The 20,285-nt window shown below is 38.8% G+C and overlaps 1 protein-coding gene across 2 annotated transcripts in view; it reads left to right on the top strand.

Moving 5' to 3' along the window:
* RGS7 (regulator of G protein signaling 7) overlaps positions 1-20,285 on the top strand; it is a gene marked incomplete at its 5' end in the record, with an annotated part of 639,686 nt that overhangs the window by 580,449 nt on the left and 38,952 nt on the right. For both annotated transcript variants that reach the window (XM_081256455.1, XM_081256456.1), the window contains one exon: positions 20,044-20,118. In XM_081256455.1, the coding sequence (XP_081112581.1) occupies positions 20,044-20,118 (75 nt within the window). The remainder of the gene's footprint in view (positions 1-20,043; positions 20,119-20,285) is intronic.

The following is a 20,285-nucleotide window of genomic DNA, read 5'->3' as shown; positions in this document are numbered from 1 at the left end:
CCTGCCCTGCCTTTTCCCCTTAGTAGTATGGTTATGTTCCTTTCTTTCTAGTTTTTTTGTAGATTTGATTTGTGGTTAACACAGGTTTCATATTTGTTGACCTATAACTATATGTATCGATACTTGTTTTAAACTGGTAGTCATTTAAGTTCAAACTTATTCTAAAAGATCTACCTTTTTACCCCCCCCATACTTTGTGTTTTTGATATCATATTTTACATTTTCATGTTTATCCCTTCCCTTTTTATTGCAGTTATATTTGACCAGACAATTTTTTGTCTTATTATCTTCATAATGGCTTATTTAGCTGGTTGAATCTCAGCCCTTACTATTTATTCCTAGTAGGGTTTTTCCTTTCCTATATATACTTCCCTATTAAAGCCTTTTCTTTTTTTTTTAATAAAGAGTGAGCAATTCATAACTATATTAATAGGGTCAGAAACAATGTTGAGAACAAAGTGCAACAGAATAGCATACAAGATATGATGCAAACAAAGAATATCATAATAAACATGACAGAATATTAATACTGCTTTTTATACAACAGTAACTTCTGAGTCCTTAGTATAGCCTTTTCTTCTTCACCTAGAGAAGATCTTTTAAAAGTTATTTTAAGGTAGGTTTAGTATTGATGAACTCTTTCAGTTTTTACTTGTCTGAGAAGTTATTTATCTCTCCTTTGATTCTAAACCTTGCTGGGTAGAGTATCCTAGATCACAGGTTTCTCCCTTTCAGCACTTTGAATATCATGCCACTCCCTTCTAGCCCACAAAGTTTCTGCTGAAAAATCAGCTGATAGCCTTATGGCTTTCAGCTTTCAGCTTTCAGAATTGGGATCTCAGTTCAGTTCCTTTTTAAATGACTCTTTGTTTTTCTCTTGCTTCTTTTAGAATTCTCTGTTTAACGTTTACCATTTTAATTATATATCTTGGCGTGGGTCTATTTGTGTTCATCTTGCTTGGGACCCTCTTTGCTTCCTGTTATTGAATATCTGTTTCCTTCTTCAGGTCTGGGAAGTTTTCAGCCATGATTTCATCAAATACATTTTGACCCTTTTCTCTCTTTTCTCCTTCTGTGACCCCTATAATGCAAATGTTGGTACTATTGATGTTACCGCAGAGCTTTCTTAAACTGTCCTCATTGTTTTTTATTTGTCATTTTGCTGTTCTGATTGTGTGATTTCCATTATTCTGTCTTCCAGATCACTTGTGCATTCTTCTGTATCACCCAGTCTGCTATTCATTCCTTCTAGCGTGTTTTAATTTCAGTTATTGAACTCTTCATTTCTGATTGGGTGTTTTTTTATATTTTATAGTTCCTTATTAAAAATCCTCACTGTGTCCATCTATGCTTTTCCCTAATTCAGTTAGCATTCTTATGACTAATACTTTGAATTCTTTATCTGACAACTTGTTTGTTTCTGTTTCATTATTTTTTTCAGGACTTTTCCCTTGCTCTTTCAATTGAGATCAGTTCCTCTGTCTTTTCATTTTGTTTAACTTCTCTGTCTCTATAAATTTAGGAGAAACCATTACCTATTATGGTCTTGAAGTGGTGTCCTTATGTGGGAGCATCCCTCTACAGTCTGCAGGTGCCTACTGCCTTTGGTGCAAGAGCTGGATTTGATATAAACAGAAGTCACCTCTTTCTCAGGGCGTACTTGTTACCAAGTCCAAGCTCATACCACTCATTGTGTGACAGGCCAATAAATTGAGAGATGAGTTGTTGGGGCAAGGAATAGTGACTTTATTTGGAAAGCCAGCAGACTGAAAAGATGGCAGACTAGTCTCCCAAAGAACCATCTTACTGGAGTTAGAATTCAGGCTTCTTTTATACTAAAAGAGGAGGGAGTTTGGCTGGTTGTTGCAGACTTCTTGGTGACAACCAGACTCCAAAGGGGATGAGATAATCTTTTGTTCTTGCAGCTGTCCACGTAGGCCTGGTCATAATGCCCCTGTAAACCTCCAATAAGACAAATGTTATTTTCTAGTTTGCAAAGTTTTAATCTCTATATGAATGAAAAGTGTTCTGGCTTTAATGGTCAAGCCTGGGAAGCAGAGCTTTTGTGTATATTTCAGGCTATATGCAACATCCTTTTACCGAATGACAAGAGAAAGGTGAAGAGGCAGAATGAATAAGCACAAGCAACAGAGCACAAAGGTTAGAGCTAAAGGAATAGATCTAATATGGAGTCAGGTTTGTTCTTCTCTGCTACGTGCTGGCAGCTATCACCTTGGTAGGAGGTGCGCCTGGAGATGAAGGGGGTAGGGCCTGAGCTAGGTGTGAGGCAGAGCTTCTCCTTTTCTCAGTGGCCATCACTGCCCTATCAGGGTCAGGGTCAGTTCCCAAGCTGATGGAGCAGAAGTCCTGGGTGTCAGGTCCAAACTAGCTGTATTCCCTTTAAGTGTGTGCTCTCTCTTCTCCCAGCACCTGCAACCTTGCCCCAGAGTAGAGCAGTTCTGGATCACAAGGGGCCCCTATGGGCTTTCAGCTCAGGATGAGGCACAGGTTTCAGTAGTTTGCTCACAGAAAGAGGTTTAATATGCCATCTGTGCAATTGGCAGTGATGGCAGCCTTTGCTATTTCTAAGTCTCCTTTGTCTTTCACATCTGGCCACTACCCCAGCCTCCGCCAGCCCTGCCCTATTGTGGTGCTGCACTACAGCGTAGGTGGGACCTTTGTGGGTACGTGTTTCAGGGTGTAGGCTGTGGCAGTCCTGCTGCCATCAGAGACTGGGGCTGCTCCTGATGACCTGCCTAAGTAAGCACCATGAATGGCCACCCCTACCACACTCAGGCGCCACTCCAGGTCCGAGTAGTCTCTGCATTCCAAGATTGAGCTCTGTCCCTGGGCATGGTTGCTCTCATTCCAGAGTGGAGCTGCTTGGTGAATTAAGCTGGGCTGAGTGTTCGCTCGGTTCAGGCTGGAGAACAGGCCAGTGTAGTGGTGGGAAACTGGGCAGCCGCTGGAGCAGTCCTTAATCTACCCTTGTAAGCAAGCAAGCAAGTGCTACTCACGAGCAGAGTCCAGGCTTCCCGCAACCCTCTTGTTAGTCCCAGTGGCCCTCCAACCAGCCAAGGGGGCTCATCTTCCTTATGTCAGACCCCAGGACTGGGATGCCCAATATGTGACTCAAAATGCTCACTCCCCAGGGTGGATCTCCACCCTTGTATTCTTCCTTTTCCTCTGAGTCCCCTCCTGGGGCACAGGTCCCTACTTGATAATTTCTCTTCCCTTCCTACCCAATTGCATGTGGATCTTTCTTACAGCCTTGGTTGTATAGTAGTCTTTCTGCCAGTTTCACGTTCGTTTTCAGTAAGAATTGTTCCACATGTAGACATAATTTTGATGTGTTTGTGGTGGGAGGTGAGTTCCATATCCTCCTACTAGCCATATTGATCCGAAGTCTAGATACCAGTGTTCTTAAGTGCATACACACACACTCATTCACACGCACCAAAGAACATTAAATAAAACCCATTTTGTACTTTTAACATGAGTAGTGCTCAGAAGGCACTATTATATAAAATCTATTATTTCTTTCTTTCATTCATTTACTCATTCACTAAACATTCATTGAACACCTACCAGTTATTAGGAAATTTCAGTCTCTAATGACAGATATTAAGACAGGCAAAGTCCCTATATTTGAGGAGCTTACTTTTCCATGGAGAAAGACAGAGTTAACAAACAAATGTAATATACAAGAGTGTTCCAGGTGGAGGTAAGTATTATGATAAAAATTTTAAAAGGTGACACGATTGGAAGGGATTGGAGGGGGGACTTTAATTCAAGTAGTCAAGTAAGGCCTCTCTGAGACCCAAATGGCAAGGGGAGGGAGCATCTAGTACAGAGGAAAGAACCTGGTAAATATGAAGAACAGAAAGAAGGGCAGTGAGATTGGAGTGAAGTTAGCAAAGACAAAGAGGTACCAAGTGGGGTTGGAAAGGTAAACTGAGGCTGTTTATATAGCACCTCAAGGAACATGGCACAGAATTTACCATGGATCCTAAGTATGATGATAAGAGCTTAGAAGAGGAGAGTGATGATATGGCATTAGTTTCAAAAGGTCACTCTGGCTACTGTACAGAGAATAGCTTGAGGACAGAGTGAAGAAAGTTGGAAGGGAATGATGAAGACAAATCAGAAGGCTTCTGCAATAGTCCAGATGGGAGATAATGGCATCTTGGACCAGGGTGAGAACAGTGAAGATGGAGAGAAGCAGATAGATTCAAGATGTGTTTGGAGGTAAAGTTCACAATTTGATGAATCACCTGTGGGAAGTAAGGAAAAGAGAGGAGTCAGTGATGACTCCTAGGTCATGGCTTGAATATCCTGATGCATCAATGGTGGTGGCATCTACTAAAAGGAGAACTAAAAAGGAGTAGGCTGGAGGTCAGAGAAATTAAGAGTTCTGGTTTGGACATTGTTTTCCCTTTTCGGGAAACTTAACTAAGGTTAGTACTGTGTCTGGAAAGCTTTTCCCACAAAAGGCTGGGTGTAGAACAGAGTGCCTTATTATCCACTTTCAGGATTTGGCGGAGCTGCTTCCTTAAAATGCTGGCCAGTCACCCACTTCAGTTTGTTTTTCTTCCCACCTCTCAGAGCACAGAATGAATTTCCAGCTCCTGTTCTTCCTGTCATCCCCTGTCTTAGAACTCCAAGCAAATGTTTGATGTCATCTACTCTAATCCACTTAATCAGTGTGTATCATATTTATGTCCTAAGTTTTCCAAGAGGTATCATGAGAATTCATCAACATTTCATTTGCCACAGTTGTTATGCTTGCTACCTCACATATCCAAAAATCAAACTCTATCCAAAACACAGCCAAAAATTAAACTCTAAAAGTCTTAACTTTTTTAAAGACTTGTTAAAACTCCCACACTTTAACTCATGTGCTTTGATAGGTTCATTTGCTAAAATGTGAGGCATTATGTTAAAGTAGTATTTGTCGGATTTCCTGACCCCTGTCAGACCCCAAGTAACAAATTAAGTGATGGGGTGTTGCTGGAGGCAAGGATACTGAGAGCAGCAAAAGTGATGACTGACAGGGAGAAGGCAGAGGCACTCTGAAATGGCATAAAATGACATAAAATCTCAAAAGACATTGAGAATTAGGGCCACCTCACCTCATAGGCATTGTTGTCTTAAGGACAGCAAAATAAGTCTTGTTCACACTAATGACCTTGAATCAACAAGAAATTTTGCATTGCTTTGAATGCAATTATGTAAGAATTCAGGGGACGTATGGGAATTATTTTTAAAAAATTTGTCCTAAAGGTGAAAATAAAATAAAGTTTTGGTATTTAGTGATAAGTATGTAATCTGGAAAATAACTTTATTTGAAACCCTCTTTTCTGACAAAACCAAATAAAGTACTTATCTTTTTCTACTTTTGGAAATCAAGTTTAATGCAATAAAATGTGTTTCTGAAATCTATCTTCCTTTCTACAGAGGTCTTGCTAACTGAGATTTCTGTTACATGCAGCCTTTCTCTGTGTGCCTTGCCTGTAAAGGGAGGTACACCTCTCCATGTGGAACATATGACTTAGGAGACTCATATCCTTTGGGATTCAAGGCTATTGAATTCAAGGCCACTTTTGTAATTCAAGGCACTATTACATTCAATGTATGTAATTCATCTTATATTCCAGTATATGATGATTTCTATGAACTTACTTGTCATTTTCTAGTTGTCTCATTGTTATCTATTGTAACAATTATTGTAAGCCTTTTGAACTTACTGTGTGTTATTTATACTAACAAAATTTTGTTTGGTTCTTCTTCACCCCCTACATAACACCATTACATCACCAGTACTAGCAATAGTAATATTTACAAAATTAAAAATTGTTTTCACCAATTCAGTAGTTGATTCATTTCCCTCCTTTTGGGCTCTTAATTTTTATGGTGTAGAAATTTGTTGTTGCCATCAGAGAGCTAGCCTAGGTTTCATTTCTTCATTCTTACATTCAATAAGCACCTTAAGAGTTAAAGTCAAACTTTTTAACTCATTTGATGATATTAAGCCTAAGGACCAGGGATTCTAAAATTCTGTGTTGCTGCTCACCCTTCTTGAATGAGATCCCAGAGAAACAACAACATAAGGTGAACCAAAATACCACTTCACTGATGGTTACAGAAGTGCCCTAGAAGCCGATCCAGAACTCCTCAGTTTATGGCAAGTTGGAGCTTGTGTTTTAAATCCAAGAGGGGTCTTTTTAGTCTCCCATTTGAAGATCTTTGCATGTCCCCAAATTGCAAGTAGATTTTTGTAAGGAAAAAATCATAGAAAGTGCTGGAGATCTGTCACTTGTGTACATGGCAGGCCAAGTGCAACAGAACAGAAGGGTCCATGCACGTCTGCCTCAGGCCTTTGTCTCTTCAAGGAGCTCATATTTTATTCAAGGTAAGTATAACAACTCAGCCTCTACTCTGTGATATTTTTTTTTATTCCTAAATGATTCTAGCTGGGAATATTTTCAGTATTTTAAAACTGAACCTGAAACATGAGTCATGCCAGTGATCACAAAAGCAAACTTACTTGTCAGACTCCTCTTGGTAGCTTATTGAGAACTGTGACAGTCTGTGCCTACACCACAACAGCTAGTGTATAAAAAAGAAATATCACTGAAGGATGAACAGACAGTTCACAGATGTTAAATGGAAGTGGTCTGATTTCAACCAAAGCAGATTAGGAGAATGTCAAGAATAATTTAGGGAAGTACAGCAGAGGCTCTGAGTAATAGGAGGCTGCTCTACCACCCTCTTGGTAATTGACCAGTAGATAATAACCTTGCACATTCAATGATGTGCTCATATTGCCAATGATGATGCAAAAAGGCAAAGACCCAAAAGGGTGGACCAGAGACAGATTATTGTACTAACATTTATGCTGGAAATGATCTGAGTCATGAATCTTGATTGGGACTGCACAAAGAGCTGCATTCCAATTGGAGAATTCAGTAAATATTAAAATTGTCTGTAAATACAATCCCGGAGTCATGCTTGATTCTTGTTTTCACTTACATTTATTTCTCTCCCAGGCTTCCTCATCTCTCCCAGGCTTTCTCTTCCCAGTTGCCAAAATCTAGGAGTCATCACTGACTATTCTCTTCCCCTTAGATTCCTGACCCAACCCATCAGCAAGTTTTAACGCAGATGTGCAGATGCCATCACCATGATCTCTTACCTAAATTATTGCAATAACCCTGTAACTGCTTGCTTCCACTTTTGCCCTGACCTCATCCCAATAAACCATTCCCAAAGTAATCACGACTCCTGAGTGAGTTTTTTTTTAAAATAAACTTTATTTCTTAGAGCAGTTCTAGGTCCACAGCAAAATTGAGCAGAAAGTATAGATAGTTCCCATATCCCCCCCTGCTCCCCCAACACACAGCCACCCCCATTATCAACATCACCAGAGTGGTACTTTTGTTATAACTGATGAACCTACATTGAAATATCATTGTCACCCAGAATCCATAGTTTACACTAGGGTTCACTCTTGGTATTGTACATTTTATGGGTTTGAATAAATGTATAATGACATGTATCCACCATTATAGTATGATACAGAGTAGTTTCACTCCTCCCCAAAATCCTCTGTGCTCCACCAATTCTTCCCTCCCTCTCCCCAACCCCTGGCAACCACTGATTTTTTTACTCTCTCCTTAGTTATGCCTTTTCCAGAATGTCACATAGTTGGAATCATACGATATGTAGACTTTTCAGATTGGCTTCTTTCACTAAGTAAGATGCATATCAGTTTCTTCATGTCTTTTTATGTTTAATAGCTCATTTCTTTTTAGTGCTAAAAAATATTCCATTGCATACCTGTACCACATTCAGCTACTGAAGGACATCTTGTTTTTAAAATTTTTATTGGAGTATAGTTGCTTTACAATATTGTGTTAGTTTCTACTGTACAACAAAGTGAATCAGATATACATATACATATATACCCTATTTTTTGGATTTCCTTCCCATTTAGGTCACCAGAGAGCACTGAGTAGAGTTCCCTGTGCTATACAGTAGCTTCTCATTAGTTATCTATTTTATACATAGTATCAATAGTGTATATATATCAGTCCCAATCTCCCAATTCATGCCACCCCCCTCCTTGGTATCCACATGTTTGTTCTCTACATCTGTGTCTCTATTTCTGCTTTGTAACTAAGGTCGTCTATACCAATTTTTTTCAGATTCCACATATATACATTAATATATGATACTTGTTTTTCTCTTTCTGACTTACTTCACTCTGTATGACAGTCTCTAGGTCCATCCACGTCTCTACAAATAACCCAATTTCGTTCCCTTTTATGGCTGACTAATATTCCATTGTATATATGTACCACATCTTTATCCATTCCTCTGATGATGGACATTTAGGTTGTTTCCATGTCCTGGCTATTGTAAATATTGCTGCAATGAACACTGGCGTGCATGTGTATTTTTGAATTATGCTTTTCTCTAGGTAGTGGGATTTCTGGGTCACATGGTAGTTCTACTTTTAGTTCTTTAAGGAACCTCCATACTGTTCTCCATAGTGGCTGTATCAATCTAAGTTCTCACCAACAGTGCAAGAGGGTTCCCTTTTCTCCACACCCTCTCCAGCATTTATTATTTGTACATTTTGTGATGATGGCCATTCCGAGTGGTGTGAGATGGTATCTCATTGTAGTTTTGATTTGTATTTCTCTAATAATTAGTGATGTTGAGCATCTTTTCATGTGTTTGGGGGCCATCTGTATGTCTTCTTTGGAGAAATGTCTATTTAAGTCTTCTGCCCATTTTTTTGATTGAGTTGTTTGTTTTTTTGATATTGAGCTGCATGAGCTGTTTGTATATTTTGGAGATTAATCCTTTCTCCGTTGATTCATTTGCATATATTTTCTCCCATTCTGAGGGTTGTCTTTTCATCTTGTTTATGGTTTCTTTTGCTGTGCAAAAGCTTTTAAGTTTAATTAGGTCCCATTTGATTATTTTTGTTTTTATTCTCATTACTCTAGGAAGTGGGTCAAGAAAGATCTTGCTGTGGTTTATGGCAAAGGGCATTCTGCCTGTTTTCCTCTAAGAGTTTTATAATGTCTGGCCTTACATTTATGTCTTTAATCCATTTTCAGTTTATTTTTGTGTATGGTGTTAGGAAGTGTTCCAATTTCATTCTTTTACATGTAGCTGTCCAGTTCTTCCAGTACCATTTGTTGAAGAGGCTGTCTTTTCTCCATTAGGTAGGTTTATTCCTACGTCTTTTTGTTGTTATTGTTGCAATAGGAAATGGGACTGTTTCCTTAATTTCTGTTTCTGATCTTTTGTTGTTAGTGAATGGGAATGCAAGAGATTTCTCTGCATTAATTTTGTATCCTGCAACTTTCCAAATTCATTGATTAGCACTAGTATTTTTCTGGTGGCATCTTTAGTATTTTCTATGTATAGTATCATGTCATCTGCAAATAGTGACAGTTTTACTTCTTCTTTTCCAATTTGGATTCCTTTTATTTCTGTTTCTTCTCTGATTGCTATGACTAGCACTTCCAAAACTACGTTGCATAAGAGTGGTGAGAGTGGACATCCTTGTCTTGTTCCTGATCTTAGAGGAAATGCTTTCAGTTTTTCACCATTGAGAATGATTTTTGCTGTGGGTTTGTCCTTTACAGACTTTATGATGTTGAGGTAGGTTCCCTCTATGCCCACTTTCTGGAGAGTTATTCTCATAAATTGGTGTTGAATTTTGTCAAAAGCTTTTTCTGCATCTATTTAGATGATCATATGGTTTTTATTCTTTAGTTTGTTAATATGATGTATCACATTGATTGATTTGCATATATTGAAGAATCCTTGCATTCCTGGGACAAAATCCCACTTGACATGTTGTATAGTCCTTTTAATGTGTTGTTGGATTCAGTTTGCTAGTATTTTGTTGAGGATATTTGCTTCTATGTTCATCAGGGATATTGGTCTGTAATTTTTGTGTGTGATATCTTTGGTTTTCATATCAGGGTGATGGTGGCCTCATAGAATGAATTTGGGAGTATTCCTCCTTCTGCAAGTTTTTGGAAGAGTTTGAGAAGTATAGGTATTAGCTCTTCTCTAAATATTTGATAGAATTCACCTGGGAAGCCATCTGGTCCTGGAGTTTTGTTTGTTGGAAGATTTTTAATTACAGTTTCAAGTTCATTACTTATAATTGATCTGTTTATATTTCTAATTCTCCTGGTTCAGTCTTGGAATGTTGTACCTTTCCAAGAATTTGTCCATTTCTACCAGGTTGTCCATTTTATTGGCATATAGTTGTTGTAGTAATCTCTTTTGATCCTTTGTATTTCTGTGAAGTCAGTTGTAATTTCTCATTTTTCATTTCTAATTTTATTGATTTGAGTCCTCTCCCTTTTTTTTCTTGATGAGTCTGGCTAAAGGTTTATCAATTTTGTTTTTCTTCTCAACGAACCAACTTTTAGTTTTATTGGTCTTTGCTATTGTTTTCCTCGTTTCTATCTCATTTATTTCTGCTTTGATCTTTATTGTTTCTTTCGTTTTACTAACTTTGTGTTTTCTTTCTTCTTTCTCTAGTTGCTTTACATGTAAGGTTAGATTGTTTATTTGAGATTTTTCTTGTTTCTTGAAGTGATATTGTATTGCTGTTAACTTCCCTCTTAGACCTGCTCTTGCTGCATCCCATAGGTTTTGGGTCACAATATTTTTATTATCATTTGTTTCTATGTATTTTTTAATTTCCTCTTTGATTTCTTCAGTGATCTCTTGGTTATTTACCAGTGCACTGTTTAACCTCCATGTGTTTGAGTTTTTTACAATTTTTTTCCTGTAATTGATTTCTAATTCCATAGCATGTGGTCAGAAAAAATGCTTGATATAATTTCAAATTTCTTAAATTTTCTGAGGCTTGATTTGTGCCCCAAGATGTGATCTGTCCTGGAGAATGTTCTGTATGCATGTGAGAAGAAAGTGTATTCTTCCTCCTTCTAGTGATATGTCCTATGACTATCAATTAAATCTGTCTGGTTTATTGCATCATTTATTTGCTTTAATAAACTTAATTATTTATTTTTTTATTTTTTGGCTGCATTGCTGCGTGCGGGCTTTCTCTAGTTGCGGCAAGTTGGGGCTACTCTTCGTTGCGGTACACAGGCTCTAGGTGCCTTCTCTTGTTGCAGAGCACGGGCTCTAGGCACACATACTTCAGTAGTTGTGGCACATGGTCTCAGTAGTTGTGGCTCACGAGCCCTAGAGCAGAGGCTCAGTAGTTGTGGTGCACAAGCTTAGTTGCTCCGTGGCATGTGGGATTTTCCCAGACCAGGGCTCAAACCAGTGGATTCTTAACCACTGTGCCACGAGGGAAGTCCCTATTGTGTCATTTAAAGCTTGTGTTTCCTTATTTATTTACCATCTAGATGATCTGTCCATTGGTGTAATTGTGGTATTAAAGTCCCCCACTATTATTGTGTTACTGTTGATTTCCCCTTTTATGGTTGTTAGCATTTGCCTTATGTATTGAGGTGCTCCTATTTTGGGTGCATAAACATTTACAACTGTTATAACTTCTTCTGGGATTGATTCCTTGATGATTACATAGTGCCCTTCCTTATCTCTTGTAACAGATTTGATTTTAAAGTGTACTTTCTCTGATATGAGTATTGCTACTCCAGCTTTCTTTTGATTTCCATTTTCATGAAATATCTTTTTCCATCCCTTTGCTTTCACTCTTATGTGTCCCTAGGTCTGAAGTGGGTCTCTTGTAGACAGCATATATATGGGCCTTGTTTTTGTATCCATTCAGCTAGTCTGTGTCTTTTGGTTGGAGCATTTACTCCATTTACATTCAGGGTAATTATCAATATGTATGTTCCTATTACCATTTTCTTAATTGTTTGGGGTTTGTTATTGTAGGTCTTTTCCTTCTCTAGTGTTTCCTGCCTAGAGAAGTTCCTTTAGCATTTGTTGTAAAGTTGGTTTCTTGGTGCTGAATTCTCTTAGCTTTTGTTTCTCTGTGAAGCTTTTGATCTTTCTGTTGTATATGAATGAGATCCATGCTGGACAGAGTAATTTTTGTTGTAGGTTTTTCCCTTTCAACACTTTAAATATACCCTGCCACTCCCTTCTGGCCTGCAGAGTTTCTGCTGAAAGATCGGCTGATAACCTTATGGGGATTTCCCTTGTTTGTTATTTGTTGCTTTTCCCTTGCTGCTTTTAATATTTTTTTCTTTGAATTTAATTTTTGTTAGTTTGATTACTATGTGTCTTGGTGTGGTTCTCCTTGGGTTTGTCCTGTATGGGACTCTCTGCACTTCTTGGACTTGGGTGGCTATTTCCTTTCCCAAGTTAGGGAATTTTTCAACTATGACCTCTTCAAATATTTTTTCATGCCCTTTCTCTTTCTCTTCTTCTTCTGGGACCCCTATAATTTGAATGTTGATGTTTAATGTTGTCCCACATGTCTCTGAGACTGTCCTCAATTCTTTTCCTTCTTTTTTCTTTATTCTGTTCCTCAGCAGTTATTTCACCAATGTATCTTCTGGCTCACTTATTCGTTTTTCTGCCTCAGTTATTCTAATATTGATTCCTTCTAGTGTACTTTTCATCTCAGTTATTGTGTTGTTCATCTCTGTTTGTTTGTTATTTAGTTCTTCTAGATCTTTGTCAACATTTCTTATATTTTCTCGATCTGTGCCTTCATTCTATTTCCGAGATTTTGGATCATCTTTACTATCATTACTCTGAATTCTTTTTCAGGTAGCTTGTCTATTTCCTCTTCATTTATTTGGTCTTTTGGGTTTTTACCTTGCTCTTTCACCTGTAACATATGTTTTTGTCATTTCATTTTCTTTGATGGGCGGGGCTGTGTTCCTGTCTTATTGGTTGTTTGGCCTGAGGCTTCCAGCACTGGAGTTTACTGGCAGTTGGGTAGAGACTGGTCTTGGTGCTGAGATGATGATTTCCAAGTGACCTCACTTTGATCAATATTCCCTGGGGTCTGAGGTTCTTTGTTAGTCCAGTGGTTTGGACTTGTTGCTCCCACCACAGGAGCTCCGGCTCGACCCCCAGCTTGTGAACCATGATCCCACAAGCCACGTGGCACAGCCAAAAAAAAAGGGAGTATAACAGTAACAAAGAATAAAAAAATAAAATTAATAAAGTAAAAAATATATTAGAAAAAAAAATATAAATGAAACAACAACAAGGTAAAACAGAGCCACAATAGAAAAAAAGAAGCCAGAAAAGGCCTTGGCTGTGGGGGGTGGGGCTTAGGCAGGGGAGAGGCCTAGGCTCAGGACACTCACAGTTGGAAAGTACCCTGGGGGTGGGGATGGGGCAGGGAGGGGCTTAGTCTGGGGGGCGGCAGGCCTAGGCTCAGGACCCCAAAAATGCCCTGGGGGTGTTGGGTGGTAGATTTTAGGCTCGCTCGGCCAGGGGGGCCTCAGAGTGTGGAGGATCAGGCCCAGTACCCAAGCAGGCTCCATGGGGCACAATTGGGCAGGGGAAACACTGGCCACATTCCCTTCCAATCCTCTGATCCCCCAAGGTTTTCTCTCCATCCCTGTTGATTCCCTCATGGTGAGTGGGCCGCTCTGAGTGTGGGAACGCCTCCCCTTCCCCAGCCACCCCTCAGGGTACCAGTCCCATTCCACCTCCACTTCTCCTTCCCCCTTGCTCTCCCTCATGTCCTACCTGGTCACTTGGGGGTTCCTCTTGTCCCCTTAGGTGTCCAAGGTCCCCAACCAGTACCTGGTATGTGCCCTAGTTGTGAGGAGATGCAAACTCCACATACTCCTACTCTGCCATCTTAACTGCACCCCCAGAAATTTTTAATTTTATTGAAGTTCAATTGATCTATTATTTCTTTCATGGATTGTGCCTTTGCTGTTATATTTATAAAGTCATCACCAAACCAAACATAACCTAGATTTTCTTCTATGTTATCTTCTAGGAGTTTTATAGTTTAGCATTTTACATTTAGGTCCATTTTTTTGAAAGACATAAAGCTTGAGTGAGCTTTTAAAAATCTAAAGCATACCAAGGCACTTTCATGTTTAAGACCCTCCAATGACTTCCACTTGTGTTTAGAACTGAACCAAAGATTTTATCATGGTCTATAATTTCTACCTAACTTAACCACTTTCCACGACTCCAAAGTGTCATGGTACATTTCCCTCCCCTCTGCTACAGCAGACTCCCTCATGCCTCTTGACATGTGGAATTCATTCATAAAATACGTTGAATTAGGATTACTTAATTAAGAATCTATAGCCAACAAATAAGATTGAGTAGGAATCAAATGAGTAAATATTATAGAGGAACATGAATGGAAGGAATTCCAGGGTAATTGCCACAAACAACTTCTTTCAGTTTGTGTTTAGCATTTAGTAAATGGGTGGGTCAGCAAGGCTGAAAGAATCAGAGGCTAAATCAATTGGCAAGTGCCCAAAACAGAAAAAAAAAAGCTTGAATTAGCTCTTTAAAAAATATCCTGAGGTTGAACACTTCAAAAATCTAGAATTATATTGTATGAGAGTAAGGGATAATTTTAATTGAGGTACAATACATTGCAAATTGAATTTTTAAAACTGGTACAGTGTTACAGAAGGACAAATCATTTTCAATAATTTAATTGTATATGAACCAATAATTAAATATATTCAAAATTTTAATTTTCCCAGAGTCATGTCTGATTTTTAAATTTCCAGGAATATGTGTATCCCTTACTGTCAGCTCTATATGCCACCTCATTCTTAAATCTCCACTTAGGACGCTGTTTTGCCCAGTTACACATCAGCTACAGTTGATTGAATTTAAAGACAGTTGTTCTCCATTACTATTAATAGTGCTGGTCTTCACCAAGGATCCTTAAGATATCCTAAGTTATCCTGAAAACAAGTGTGCCTTCCACTACAACTAATAAAAATGCATTATGTCGAGAGAAAATAAACGATTTTTAGATGCCTTTAAATAAAATATCAATAATGAAAGCAAGAATCCCAGCTTCTGTTTTGCAACTCATTAAGACACTTAAATGAATGCTATGGCAGTAATATTTCTCAATATTATGATCATTTTGCCCCTTCAGGATTGGATTCCAAGACATTAAATTCTACTTTTAATAAATAGTATTATAGTAATGTTACAACACAGCTTAGTTCTGTTTAAAATAAATTCATCCTTGAATTACTAGAAATAATGTATGCTTCTTTTCTAGGCCAATGTAAATACAACTTTATTATTCCTTAAATCCAACAATACTGTGTACTTAATATTATATATGTAAAATAGTACATATTTGAACATTTTTACTGAGTGCCTACTCAATAATGGTAACGTTATTTATATCTTATTGGGAAGATATGTTTTGTAGTTCAGAAAAACAATTTATGCATAACATTTCAAGTGGATCTGCTGGCAGCTAGTGGTATATATTATGTATGCTTCAAAAAGATAACTGCCTTTTTAAAATACCAAGGCCAACAAGGTCTTATTGGGATTAAAATTGCTTAAAAGCAAAATTTTAAAAAATATTTATCTGCCATATTGGTGAGGACAAACAGAATATACATAAGAATAGACGTCTGAAATGTTCTGTTGTTGTGTAATGCCCTCTGCCAACTTCTGTCCAGTCCTTATGCTCCTACATTGCAATGATACATCTGTCTGGCATTCTTATTATATTAACAGAATATTGAGGTATGGTCATACCTTCATTTTTATTTATTTATTTATTTATTCATTTATTTATTTTTTGCGGTACGCGGGCCTCTCACTGTTGTGGCCTCTCCTGTTGCAGAGCACAGGCTCCGGACGCGCAGGCTCAGCGGCCATGGCTCACGGGCCCAGCCGCTCCACGGCATGTGGGATCCTCCTGGACCAGGGCACAAACCCGTGTCCCCTGCATCGGCAGGTGGACTCCCAACCACTGAACCACCAGGGAAGCCACATACCTTCATTTTTATATCTTACCATTTATCACGAGATCTGACAATTAGATACAGAAATAAATTTTCTTAAAATTATTTTAAAATTTCCCCCAAAAATGTATTGCTGTATTTCATTCGCCACAGTGCCTGATTTCTGAAAGCAGTTATTTTGCAAGTATCAACACTAGGTCATGACCTTAATTATTCAGAAATACACTAGACGACTGTGGGCACCTAAGTTTTTTTAATATTCAAGGATCCCCTATTTAACTTAGGTACCAGAGATCTGTCTAAGCATTAGCTGTCCTAAGAGGCTCTTTAGAAATGAAAGGAAGCTGGAAGGTCACTGAGGCATGCATCTCAGGTCCAGTTTATTATTTTAACCATTTTGCCAGTAGCAAAAAATTTTGAACTGGCATATTTCTTTTTCTTTCTTTCCTTTTTTTTTTTTTTTTTTGTGCTACACGGGTCTCTCACTGTTGTGGCCTCTCCCGTTGCGGAGCACAGGCTCCGGACACGCAGGCTCAGCGACCATGGCCCACGGGCCCAGACGCTCCACAGCATGTGGGATCTTCCCAGACCGGGGCACGAACCTGTGTCCCCTGCATCGGCAGGCGGACTCTCAACCACTGCGCCACCAGGGAAGCCCTGAACTGGCATATTTCATTAGCCTGGAATGGGAGCAGAGTTATGGGACATTACCTCAGGGTTCAGTCTTCTAATAAGGTTTACTTTTAGGATCAATGCCTTCTTATTAATTTGCTGATTAATGGTGTTAAGAATTGGTTCAAATAGAATTTTAGATGTCTGCTAATGGCTCATTAACTAAATTTTTTTTTTTTACATCTCCACTGGAGTATAACTGCTCCACAACAGTGTGTTAGCCTCTGCTCCATAACAAAGTGAATCAGTTATACATATACACATGTTCCCATATCTCTTCCCTCCTGCATCTCCCTCCCTCCCACCCTCCCCATCCCACCCCTCCAGGTGGTCACAAAGCACCGAGCTGATCTCCCTGTGCCACGCGGCCACCCCCTACCAGCCATCCACCTTACGCTTGGTATCATTGACTAAATTTGAAAGGCCGTACTCTTTTAACTCTGAAAATGAAAATTCTAATTCTTTTTGAGACTGCAGTCAGATACATTCTTATGCAAGGGAAAAATATCTTTCTTTTTCGTGCCTTCAGTAGTTGACACAATTTCTGGGGCCATTTGTCAATACCCATTTGTTATGACTTGGTATATAGTATGATTGATTTAGAATTCTAGCTTATAACAGAAGGAGTTTTCAAGTTCTATTAGTTCAGACTCCTCATGTGCATAAAGAAAATATATTTTCTGTATTTTTTATAATTGGCCAATTTTTCTCAGAAACCCATTTGAAAGATAGTTTTCAACGTGTGTGCTCTGCATGATACAATCATTTAAATCATCTGCTAGGAAACTTTTGGATAAGTGATCACACTTTTAATTTTTTTTCCACCTCTCCCTGCTGCTATGCAAGGTTATTTTTGATAGCAGTTTGGGGTACAAATGTTTTATTTTTATATGATCTTCTGGCTTCTTTCTGATATCTGCTTTAGCCAGGTCAGTGGAGTCTATTCCTAGGACTGCTATCATGGGGGTACCATCTCATTTCTGGGCACTCACTGCTGGAGTTTGTGTTCCAGACATTTGCTCCCAGTGTAAAACCCCTGCACACCTCGGCCTTGGTCTCAACCTTAGGCTCCCATCCATCTGTTAATCTTGTCAGAACATCTGCCTCCTTTAGTACTGAGGCATGCAACAAACTCTGGGTCTCTTGCCTGCTGTATGCAAGCCTCAGGAAACACTATTTCAGGCTCATCTCTCTTGCCAACTCCAATTGTAAAGATTCATGTTGGCTGTGATGACATGTGGTGATTCTTCTAGGTATATAAATGGGACTAGCTATACCACCCACACATTACAGGCTCCCTCATAATTGTCTGACGATTTCTATCACTCTTTTCTTTCCCCCTGGGGTTTCTTCTCTAGAGGAGGAAAACGAGGACACCTGTTGAGTGCTGCCTCTTCCCTTTATTTCTCTTTTTCCCCTGGTCACAGAGGGACATGCCTTCCTTCTCCTGTATATCATATCCTCATTTATCCCACTCCTTAATGTATAGAAGAAAATCTCTATGATCTATCTTGCCATGCTTGGCTCTTGATATATCGATGAGATCTTAAAGAATTTCACTGCCCACACTTCCCTAATGAGCTTAGGGGTGGAAGGCTGCAAGGAAATGGAAATTGAATAGGAAATGAACACACATTGTTCATGTTTTAAAACATTATCTTTGTTACTTCTAGATCAATGGTTATGACTCCTGACTGCATATTAAAATCACCGGGTGGGGAGCAGTTGGTGGGGAGGCTAAAACATACTTATGCCTAGACCAGACACAGAAAATTAAATCAGAATATCATATATTGATCAGCCTCATCCTGATAAAGTTTAAGTGAATTTCTCAGTGTCGGTTAGTAATAAGTCTCACCCAGGAGGGTGCTCTTCCTTCCTCCTACACTTCCAAGCAGACCACGGTGCTAAACCAGCTATTTCTAGTTTTAAATAGATATGCAAACCAAATTTATAGTTTATTTAATGTTTATAGGGCAGTGTATTATAGTCTATATATTTCACATATAACCTACAAAGAAAAAAATGATTTCTTCATTTACTTCTTTATCCCTTACACATTATGGTGGAGTTTTGTCACAATAGTTGTACTATCAGGGGAGAGTTCTTTAAGGAAAATGTCCTATGTCCTTATTATACAAAGAGCTAATCCCTATTGCTTACCAGTGCTTGTGGAGAACTTATTTCCCTAATCACATCAGTGCTGCCTTTTGCCTTTCCCTCCACCCCATCCCAACTCTTCAAAAGGATTTTTTCCACGTTCATATTTCTCTGGAGTCACTTTCAAGGATAACTGATGTTTTAATGATCTTTCAATCTGTGGGGGAAAAAATAGAGAAATTGAGCAGAGATGTGCAATGTAATAAATTTTACTAGTACCGGAGATCCCTACATCCAGTATCTAAACTTGAAAGTAAAGGAAACACAATCATGTAACTGCTAACTTCCAATCACTTCTAAAGGATAAGTGATATCTGAGGACCTTTCTATATTTAAGATCCCAAGTATTTTTAAGTCTCCTTACTTCTGTTTCTTGATTCATACTTTCTCTCCCCTACCTCCTCTCTCTTTCTATTCCTCTTCCTTTCTCCTCCTCCCTCTTCCTTTTTCTCTCTCTTTCTCTTTTCTTCCTCCCTCCCTCTTCCTCTCTTCTTCTCCAAATAAAAAAGAAGCTTTACAGCTCTTTGTTTCTTTGCAACAGAATGATAAATCTGGCAAAGTGACACTTCTGTGATTGTCAAAAAAACAAGGAGCAGGCTGTCCACCCTTTTCCTCCAATCCACCCTGTTTTAAAGGGGTTCACCTACCTGTGGGAAACAAAAAAGAAAGTCAGGAATTCCTGAGAAGCATGGTATATTGATTCCCAGTTGCTTTCTTCATCTTCCTCATTTTAACCATTAACTCCATTGCACATTCTGTCTATAGAAAACAAATATTCCAAGTCACTGGATTTCATGAATCACTGTAGAAAAATTACTCTGGGATATGAGCTGGTTCAACTGAATGCCATTGGATTTCTAACTTAGGAGAAGCAAGCAACCGTCAGTGTCTTCGTCATCAGAGAGGGTACACTCTCAGTGAAGTTGAATGCAGGTATCAGCTGGGGGTATCACCCCATTTAGTCTCTGGACACCCTTGCTTTAAATCTGTTAGGTTAGCAGCTACTAATAATACTAACACCCACTTTCACATGCAAATCTCTTGTATTTCTTTTTCCTGTTTCTCTGGGAGTTATTCTAGAATGGTATCTGAAGGCTTTTAAACTTGAGGAGTAAAAGAGTGCAAAGCATTTCATCACTGGCTACTGCTGAGAGAAGTGGCTGTGGCCATTTGAAAAGGGCGGCCAGGGACTTGTGTCATCACAGCATTTGCTCAGGTTCTGGAGAGTGAGTGCACTGATCAAAAACTTTACACCCAAAGATTCCTTTGTCTTTCTGTTTTCCATTTCTAGCCTGGATGTGTAAATACCACTGAAGTGGACATTAAGAAGTCATCCAGAATGAGAAATCCACACAAAACACGAAAGGTAAAATTGACGTTTGTTGTGCTGATCTTGGTAATGTGTTGGACTGTTTAGAGGATGTCAAACACAAACAAAAAATTTTTATTCCATTTCATGAGTAACTTCTAGTATCTTCCCTGCTCTTCCTTGTTGCTTGACTGGAAGAAAATCTGGAAGTTCAAGCCCTGTAC

The sequence above is a fragment of the Mesoplodon bidens genome, assembly GCF_964165515.1.
Source record: "Mesoplodon bidens genome assembly, chromosome: 2".
NCBI classification, from domain to species: domain Eukaryota; kingdom Metazoa; phylum Chordata; class Mammalia; order Artiodactyla; family Ziphiidae; genus Mesoplodon; species Mesoplodon bidens.
The sequence above is the reverse complement of the archived record's forward strand: the minus strand, read 5'-3'. Positions and strand labels throughout refer to the sequence as shown.